Source organism: Sebastes umbrosus, chromosome 18 (assembly GCF_015220745.1).
Source record: "Sebastes umbrosus isolate fSebUmb1 chromosome 18, fSebUmb1.pri, whole genome shotgun sequence".
Lineage (NCBI taxonomy): Eukaryota > Metazoa > Chordata > Actinopteri > Perciformes > Sebastidae > Sebastes > Sebastes umbrosus.
The window spans coordinates 335,001-345,000 of NC_051286.1; the positions used below are offsets into that span (position 1 = coordinate 335,001).

At 46.2% G+C, this 10,000-nt stretch overlaps 1 protein-coding gene across 2 annotated transcripts in view; it reads right to left on the bottom strand.

The window, feature by feature from the left end:
• The window catches only part of galnt14 (UDP-N-acetyl-alpha-D-galactosamine:polypeptide N-acetylgalactosaminyltransferase 14 (GalNAc-T14)), a 174,503-nt gene that overhangs the window by 55,614 nt on the left and 108,889 nt on the right, over nucleotides 1-10,000 (bottom strand). For both annotated transcript variants that reach the window (XM_037750347.1, XM_037750346.1), the window contains exon 3: nucleotides 8,700-8,798. In XM_037750347.1, coding sequence (XP_037606275.1) covers nucleotides 8,700-8,798 — 99 coding nt within the window. The remainder of the gene's footprint in view (nucleotides 1-8,699; nucleotides 8,799-10,000) is intronic.

Genomic DNA, 10,000 nt, shown 5'->3' on the forward strand with positions numbered 1-10,000 from the left:
CCAAGTGCATGCTGGGACGTGATCCAAGCCCAGCACAGCCCTGAACAGGGCGAGCAGTTTAGAGAAGAGGCAGATGGACGGACGGTCCGTTAGCTGGCTGCTCTACGGCTCTCTGAATGGGAAGCAGGTGTGGACTGAGTTCAAACTGTTTGGTCTTCATCAGAACCAGAACGCTCCGGCTTCTCTGTGATGTCGGATGAATGATCGGAACGTTACGGTGAAGAACGCCAGAAGTGTCTGCAGCATATCAGAGAGACGGAGAAGAAAGAGAGACACGGAGTACGATGGGATGAAAAGATGATTCGTTCCACTACATGCTTTACCACCGCCGCTGCTGCTGCTGCTGCTGCTGCTGCTGCCGCTTTCTGTTCTTTATCTGAAGAGGTTACGCTCTCTCTGCTCTTTGCAGATGATGTGGTTCTGTTGGCTCGTCACACCGTGACCTGCAGCGTGACCTGCAGCGTGACCTGCAGCGTGCACTGTGTGAAGCAGTCGGGATGAGAGTCTGAGGTCATGGTGCTCTGCTGGAATACGCTGGATTTATTACATATCTCGGGGTCGTGTCCACCAGTTAGGGTAAAATGGAGCGGGAGATGGAGACACGTTCCCGGCGGCGTCCCGGTTCTGTGGCCACTGCAGAGGGAGCTGAGCCGGAAGGCAGAGCTCTCCATTTACCGGTCCATCTACGATCCAACCCTCACCTCTGCTCGTGAGCTTTGGGTAGTGACTGAAAGAATGAGATGGCAGATACGAGTGGCAAAAATGAGTCTCCTTCGTAGGGTCGTGGGTTCGAGCCCCACGTTAGGCATTTGCACTTTTATCACTGTTTTTGTGTTGTATTTTTATGATTGTAATCCATCCAATGTCTGGTATATATTTGTTCTTTTTCTGAAAAGTTCGCGGCTTCCACCCTCGCCCCTTGCCCTGAGCCTTCCCAAGCCGACCGACCACCTCAGATGAAATGCGCCCGGCAGGGAGAGGTCCCGCGAGGGGATCCTCCCACACCGAGCGGCCGTCCCTAACCGGCCTCACACCATCAACGGGCTGAGCCTCAATCAGAAAGACTCAGGCCCCCGAGCGACACCGGGCAAGCGGTTCCGTACGCCGCATTACCCCACTTCGCCCGTCGGACGGCGATTCGTCACTGGGCTCTTCCCTCTTCGTTCGCTGCTACGGAGGAATCCTGACAGGCTGCACCTTCCCCGCTTGTGGGCGTGGTTTCAGCCGTGGATGTATTCAGAGAGGTTTCAGGTTTCAGGTTTCAGGTTTCAGCGTCTCAGAGCAGAATACTGATTTTACATGATTTAGAAAGATCATTTTCTATACTTGGCGGTTCTTTTAATCATTCAGCTTTTGGCTGGGTGGTCAGTAACACATCTTTCTGCGGTGTGACAAACCCAGAATGCAGATGTATTTCTGCTCTACACGGACTGTAACAGTTGCTTCTCTCTCTAACTGCTGAAGCAGATGAAGCCAGTTAGTTCAGGCCGGCTGAACTCAGACATCACCTCGCTAAAACAAACCTTTTCTCGCTCCGGTTGTTAAACCATTTATTTCACCTTTTGTTTGTGCGTTGCCTTTACTCTCTCCGCCGGTCCACGAAGGCAGCAGATGTGTTGGCTGAACGCGTGACGCAGCTACAGACCCTCCATTACAGGTCTCAGATTGTCTCGCCACTCGGCCGCTGCTGGATTTATGGATTTATTTACACCTGAGAAGTGATGCTTTCAGCTGCTGTGAGCCCGATATCTTCTGCTCTGGTGGCTCCTGTAGAAACACATCTCTCTCCTCGCTGTGTGTGTGTGTGTGTGTGTGTGTGTGTGTGCTGTTTAGTTTGATTGTAAATCAGCAGCAGGATTGTTTTTCAGTAACTCAGTTCTCTACAGGTGAGGAGGTGGATTAGTTTGACTGTTCTCTGCTCGGGGCACACTTCTCTTTCTCCTTCCTCCTCTCTGAAGCGTTCTCCTTTTCCATATTTCTGTTTGTAGCTCAGCTCGGTCCCCCCCCCCCCCTCCCCCCACCCCCCCCTCTCTCTGGCTGATTGGTTAGCTGACAGCCACTTCTTCCATCCTCCACCTTCCTGGAGTAATTCATCACTCCTTTCCTTCCACCTCTGCATCCACTGCTCTTTCCATTCATCCGCATCCCGCCATCTTTCTCCAACCAATTTCTCTATCAGGACCTCTGACAGCGATGGAAGACTTCCACTGGACCCAACGAAGGTCCACGATTACTAGAAACAGAATCTCTACTCAGGACTATGAGAAGTCCAGACATCTTAACAATGAACATTATTCTTTTATATCTTTTAAGATGACACACTACTCCTCTTCCACTCTTCCTCCTCCACCGCTCCTCTTCCACTCTTCCTCTTCCACCGCTCCTCTTCCACCGCTCCTCCTCCACCGCTCCTCCTCCACCGCTCCTCTTCCACTCTTCCTCTTCCACCGCTCCTCTTCCACCGCTCCTCCTCCACCGCTCCTCTTCCACTCTTCCTCTTCCACCGCTCCTCTTCCACCGCTCCTCCTCCACCGCTCCTCTTCCACTCTTCCTCTTCCACCGCTCCTCCTCCACCGCTCCTCTTCCACCGCTCCTCTTCCACCGCTCCACCTCCACCGCTCCTCCTCCACCGCTCCTCTTCCACCGCTCCTCTTCCACCGCTCCTCTTCCACCGCTCCTCCTCCACCGCTCCTCCTCCACGGCGTGTCAAATCTCCCTCGCTGTGACAGGAAGCCGTTCACAGCTGATCTACACAAACTGTTCCTGGAGAGAAATCCTGATTCAGCTCGATGACGCGTCGGGTTCTGTTCAGTCTAACCAGCGGTGATGCATCGTGCTGTAGATCTGCAGCCAGTAAATACGGCTTCTCACTTCTGATCTACGATGATCCATATCTATATTCACTAATTACCTTCTGATGGTGTTTATTCAGTGGACGCTGTATTGATGAGCTCATCAGTGATCACAGAACGCCTCAAACAAGCTGTGATCATCAGTGATGAGACGTTTTATAAAAACCCGCTCTCACTCCCAATTCGTCAAATCCCACCGTTTGGTCAGCGCCCCTCGGCATCAGAATACGACACACTGAGGCGCCCTTTAGCGTCAGTATCTGACGAACCAATGTAAACCCACCCGCAGCGTTATCCGACGGTCGGAGCAGTGACGTTGTATTAATAACGGGACTAACAAGACTTTCAACCAGGAGACAGCTGGTCATGTCCCGTGAGAAACTAACAGTAACGTTGACTTATTCTGTCACGTCAGTCTTTAGTCACGGGAGTCGTTAGTATCGTCAGTAACGTGTGTCGGTCTCCGATGACGAGGGGCGCTGACCGAGCAGCGGTGTTTGACGAGTTGAAGTGAGAAGGTGTTGAATGAAACGTGTCATCACTGATATGATGTATATACGTATATCACTGTAATGTTAAATATCAGCATCCTGTCATCTCTCTGTCGGCTGAAGCTGGATGAACGCAGCTCTTCAGTGTTAATACGTTTGCTCCAGTGGTGAACAAGAAAGGGATGAAGATGAAGGTATAGAAGAAGAGGAGGGAGTGTAGAAAGCAGCGGCTGCACATCCAGCTGATGACCCGGTCCTCATAAATCTGGAGCGATCCGCTGAAGTGATCCGACTCTCTTTACGGAGCACATTGAGGACCACTGAGTCAGAAAGTGCTGAGCTGGTGCTGATCCAGAACTCCTCCCCCCCGCTCGGGTTTTCCCATGATGCTCTTGTGGCTCCTTCATAATAATGGAACCTCACACACACTCGTCTCCGTTCGTCTGCTTATCTCCGGCCCAGCGGAGACGAGGAGATGAGATCAATGTCGGGATCACAGCTTGATTAATATCGACGAGGCGTCTCTTTGATCGGCAGATGAAACGCTCTCAAAGTGCCCCTCATTGTCTCAGAAATCAAACTTATTCGTTTCGGCCTGCATATCGCAAAAAAAAAGCCCCGAAGCCACAGAACTCCTAAATGAGAGCCTTTTCTAATGTAACTGTAGGCAACACGCTGCCAGTGTTTCCAGAGTCTCCGGAGCAGCGACTGATAGCAGATAGAAGAACACCTCTTATTATCATCTCTCTGTTATCGGGATGAAACCGACGCTTGAAATGAGATTGCATTTTTTTTGCTGTCTTTGTCTAAATATGATTCAAAGCCTCTTAGAGAAGTCTGAATATCTTTTGTAAGCTTTTCGGCCGTGATCCAACGACGATATATAACAATAAGCAGATTATATTTTTCATAACAGAGTGATGATGGAGGCTGTTTCTCAGCTCAGGACTTTATTATTATTATCACAGTTTCACACATTCTCACATCTAGGAGCCACTAACAGCCTCGGCTGTTGTTGAGCAGGTTAAACGCTTTGCTCAAGAGAACACCAGCAGCATCTATTAGGGGCGGGAAAAAGGGCCTGGGAGGTAGAAGGAGGTTACCGCTTTTATTGTGGTAGTCTGAGTAACGTGACGTCATATCCGTTCCGTATCCGTCAACCAAAACAAACCTCAGAGAGTCTAAACCGTTGGAGGGTCAGCGTGGATACGACCTGCACCCTCACATGTTAAATCCAGCGTGGTAAACACTACACATCCAGTAAAGGATGGAAACACTTTGGGTTTCACACATTGACAGGAAAAGCAGAGCTAGACAGAGCAGAGCTAAAGCTGCATGCTAACTACTAAAAAATGGCCAAAATATGTCAGAAAATAAGTCAGAACAAAAGCTGAAAAAAGTTAGAAAAAAATCTGAAATATGTCCAAAAAAAGAGGCAGAAGTATGGCCGAAAAAATGCCAAAAAAGGTTGATATATGTCTGAATAAAAGTGTGAAAAAGTTAGCAGGAACGTTATGGTTAAATGGATGTTATCAGCCTCATAGATGTTATCAGCCTCATAGATGTGGGCCAGTAGGGGCCTGCTACACCCACTAGTGGGTTTTATCATCAGGGGCGGTCACTGATAGAAGGGATAAAAGAAGATGACAGCGACCTCTAGCGACCGTTTCATCAGTTTTACAGCGTGTTGTGTTGAAGTTTCACTATTAAAACGTAGTAGGTGTAGTAGGCCCCTACCGACCCACAACTATGAGGCTGATAACGACTGCTAACGCACAGAATCTGTCTTTAAATGCTCACAACTGCAGCACCGTGAGACAACAACTGGGCTTGGACAGAACAGAAAACATGAAGGTGAAACTTGTTCACTGAAAGTTTGACGTTGTGTCGTAATGAGTTAAACTGAAACCAGAGGCCGGCTGTAAGTGGAAGGTGGAGAATCAATCCAATAATAGTACGGTTCGCTTCGGCTCAGCAGTAATTTAAATTACACACAATCTGTAGTTAATGGACCAAAACCTGCAAAACCACGTGATGATCCATTGAATGTCTTTAAGTGAAGCACTAACACTGCAGATCCAGTCAACTCTGACCTCTCTGAGGAGCCATCAGGAGACTGGTAACAACCGGTGAGTTCACTGTCTGCTGCTACATCGTCTGAAACACACACACACACACACATATATATATAATAATATATATATATATATAGTGCAGACACTTTGGAAACAACGTTGTTTCCATAGCAACCACTCTCCAAAAACAGTTGCATGTGCAGCTTTCCAACATTTAAAAAGTCCAGAAAACAGCGGAACAGACGAGTTCATGGAGTCATCACATCACCGGTCTCTCTGCTGGCGCTGTGTCGCTGTCAGCTGCCTCCGTGTGATTCACTGACTCATGGAAAAAACTGTAAATGTCAAGTGATCTCTTGCAGCACTGATGACTTTTTCTCTCATCTACTTCTACCAAAGTGCTTCAGTCTTCCTGTGAAGACACCAGGTGAAGCAGGACTCTGAACGTGGACACTGCTTCACTCTGAAGGACAACAGGAGACCGCGGCTCGGACCAGTAAGATATCAAGAATAGAATATAGACATGTTAACAGCTGATCCGATCACTTACACAGAGTTCCACGTTTCCCACGTCTGATTACACAACTACGTCTGTTTCCTTTCTATTGTACAACTGAGTGCAACACCACAAATCCTTCAAGAAGAGACGGTCCAAACATGTCCAAACGTGTCTAAGTTAGCGACTTATCGTACGATATATATGGACATGACCGCGATAATCTTTACGTTAGCGACTTATCGTACGATATATATGGACATGACCGCGATAATCTTTACGTTAGCGACTTATCGTACGATACATATGGGCATGACCGCGATAATCTTTACGTTAGCGACTTATCGTACGATACATATGGGCATGACCGCGATAATCTTTACGTTAGCGACTTATCGTACGATACATATGGGCATGACCGCGATAATCTTTACGTTAGCGACTTATCGTACGATACATATGGGCATGACCGCGATAATCTTTACGTTAGCGACTTATCGTACGATACATATGGGCATGACCGCGATAATCCTTTACGTTAGCGACTTATCGTACGATACATATTGGCATGACCGCGATAATCTTTACGTTAGCGACTTAATCTTTACGTTAGCGACTTATATATATGGACATGACCGCGATAATCCTTACGTTAGCGACTTATCGTACGATATATGATATCATTTTCGTTGACTTCGATATCGCCTGTTGTGTTTACATGCATGTTTGTCTACATAAGAACGTCGCCAACGTTTAGCCAACATGACGTCAGGATAAACGTTAGAAGACTTGGCCGTTGCGCAGATATCGCTAATTTTTGCTATACTGACGATTTTTGTTTTGGTTGTGTATTTTTAATTTATTTAGGTTTTTATTAATTTAGAATATTTCAACATTTTTTCACATTGCAATTCCAATGAATTCTCTTAAGACTTGAGTTTACTTGAATTATTAAGCTATTATATTATCATTATATCAGACGGCATGAAACGGTCTTATTATGACAATAATATCGTTTATCGCAATTATTTCTGGGAAAATATATCGTCCAAGAAAAGTAGTTATTGTGACAGGCCTATCGCTGTATATGCATTTGATTTATTGCTTTAGTTGTGTGGTTTTATTGTATTTGTTTATTTATTTAGCATTATTTTAATTTTTTTTTTCACATTTCATTTTCAATGTGTGAATATTTTTAAGAATTAAAAGTTTATTGCTCTTTGAAAGGATGAACTCGCATTATTATGTTATAATATTATCATTATATCAGAATTATAAAATGTTTTTAAATGACAATGTTGGAGCAAAATGCCTGCTTTCATCTAATAACAGTCATACTTTGGTTTTGTTTGTTAACGTTAATATATGAATTGTGGCTATGGAAAGTGTGTTTTTCAGTTATTATATGAGTGATTATTAGTCATTAATTATTATTATTATAAAATAAACAGATTGAAAGAAGTAAAAGTTGTTAACTCAGCTCGTATCCTGCAGAGTCACCACCAGAGTTCTGCTCTTTTAGACAATTATATTGTTTATCGCAATTATTTCTGGGACAATATATCGTCTAATAAAAGTGTTGACGGGTCTAACGCTGCCGTACAGATATTTAAATATATATATATATATATATATTTTAAATAGAAGACGTGTTGATCTTTTCCAGGTTTGCTTGTCAGATGAAGCTGATCGCTGCAGTAAAGAAGCTTCAGATATTCAGAGATGCTGAGAGGAGCTGGTCCACATACACAAACTAAAAATAAAAGGCAGCTAGAATACTTCCAGCTCCAAGTCACCACCGGCACACACACACACACACACACACACACACACACACACACACACACAACATATATATATAGTGTATACAGAGATCCAGAGCCAGAGGGAGCAGAGGGGCCCAGGGAGACAGATTGTCTTTTAATTGGTTGAAAACTGCAGAGCTTTGAGAAGAGGACACACACACACACACACACACACACACACACACACACACACACACACACACACACACACACATACACACACATAGAAAACACACAATGTCCTCTGTGATAGTGAGGAGACGGAGCCGGTCCCCGCTGACTGACTCGGTATAATGAGCTGAACCCGGGCCAGAACCTGGAGGGGTGTGTGTGTGAGCAGCAACCTGCTGATATCATCAGACTGAGAGACAGAACGGAGGGTCAGAGATGGAGGGTCAGAGATGGAGGGACAGAGATGGAGGGTCAGAGATGGAGGGTCAGAGATGGAGGGACAGAGATGGAGGGTCAGAGATGGAGGGACAGAGATGGAGGGACAGAGATGGAGGGACAGAGATGGAGGGACAGAGATGGAGGGTCAGAGATGGAGGGACAGAGATGGAGGGACAGAGATGGAGGGACAGAGATGGAGGGTCAGAGATGGAGGGTCAGAGATGGAGGGTCAGAGATGGAGGGACAGAGATGGAGGGTCAGAGATGGAGGGACAGAGATGGAGGGACAGAGATGGAGGGACAGAGATGGAGGGACAGAGATGGAGGGTATTTTTAGACGTTTCAGCTTTGGCTTTACGTCACAAACGATCTACTCGTAGAGTCGAAGCAGGAAACACGACAAATCCCCCTCTAACACTAAAACACCTCTTCACTTAAAGAGAAACCATGGAAACACATCAATCATCTAACTTCACAGAAATACAAATCCTGTTTACGAAATACAAGTTAAAAGCATTGAACAAAACACACATGGAACACCAGTTACCATAATGAATAGATAAAGCACGTGTGTGTGTGTGTGTGTGTTACCTCCTGATGGTGCGCAGCAGGGTGGATCTGGCCTCGTTGTGGAAGGTGATGATGATGGAGGTTGGAGGAAGATCAGAGTCGTAATGAAGAGTGGTGCACCTACAGAGAGAGAGAGAGAGGATGATTGACGGGTTCGGGTTTGCCCTGATCTCCTCCTCCAGTGACATCACATCCATCAAATATACCACTGATTCAAAATGAAGAGAACCAGTGATTGTTTTTACATCAAGATAAATGCTGCAGTGCCGTTCCCCCGTCTGAGGGAACTGCAAACCCATCGGTCTCCAGGTCAACATGTCCCCGGTCTCCCTGTCCTCGGTCAACATGTCCCCGGTCTCCCTGTCCTCGGTCAACATGTCCTCAGTCTCCCTGTCCTCGTACAGCGGTTCTTATGATATCTTACCAAAAGTTATTCTTAGTCTTCAAAATAAACTTCTGTCTTCACAGGAAACAACTTGTTTAGGTTTAGGCATCAAAACAACCTCCTTAGGTTCAGGAACAGATCGTGGTTTGGGTTCAAATAACACCGGATGTGGTGTAACTTAAATTCTTCTTCTTGTTTCACACGGGACATGAACAAGAAGTCTCCTGGGTGAACGTCTGCTGTTTTTTGACCTCCTCCATACGCAGCGTTCGCAATGTGGCGATCGACGCTGTGGCGTTTGACGCTGCTGCGTTCGACGCTCTGGCGATCGACGCTGTGGCGTTTGACGCTGCTGCGTTCGACGCTCTGGCGATCGACGCTGTGGCGTTCGAACAACCTGCCCCGGTAAGATTCCTAATCCTGACCCAACATCTTCAGCGGAGATGAAATTTGGGTGCACGTAAATGAAGAAGTTGGGGTCACCAGAGCAGCCGGTGTAAAGACTCAGTCTGGAGCTCCGTCCGTCACTGGACAAAGAAATAAAATAAAACATCTTCTGAACGTCTCAGCTGTTCTCCTGTTTCCTGATGAACAGTTCAGATTATAACATACATCATCAAATTAAACAGAAACTCAATCTGGCAAATGAGCTCATTTCTGATTGAATATAGTAAAAATTCTGAAATTAAGAACCAAAATAAACCGTTGTGTGTCCAACATGTCCAACATGTCCAACATGTCCAATGTGTCCAACGTGTCGCGATGCTTCAGACTGTGTGAACAAGAAGACCAGACCTGTTGAGTTACAGACAGCCAGCCAGAGACTCATTAAAATACATCACGTTACTGTGTGTGTGTGTGTGTGTGTGTGTGTGTCGCTCGGTCAGCAGGCTTTTATTCTGAAAGAGCAGACACACACACACACACACACACACTC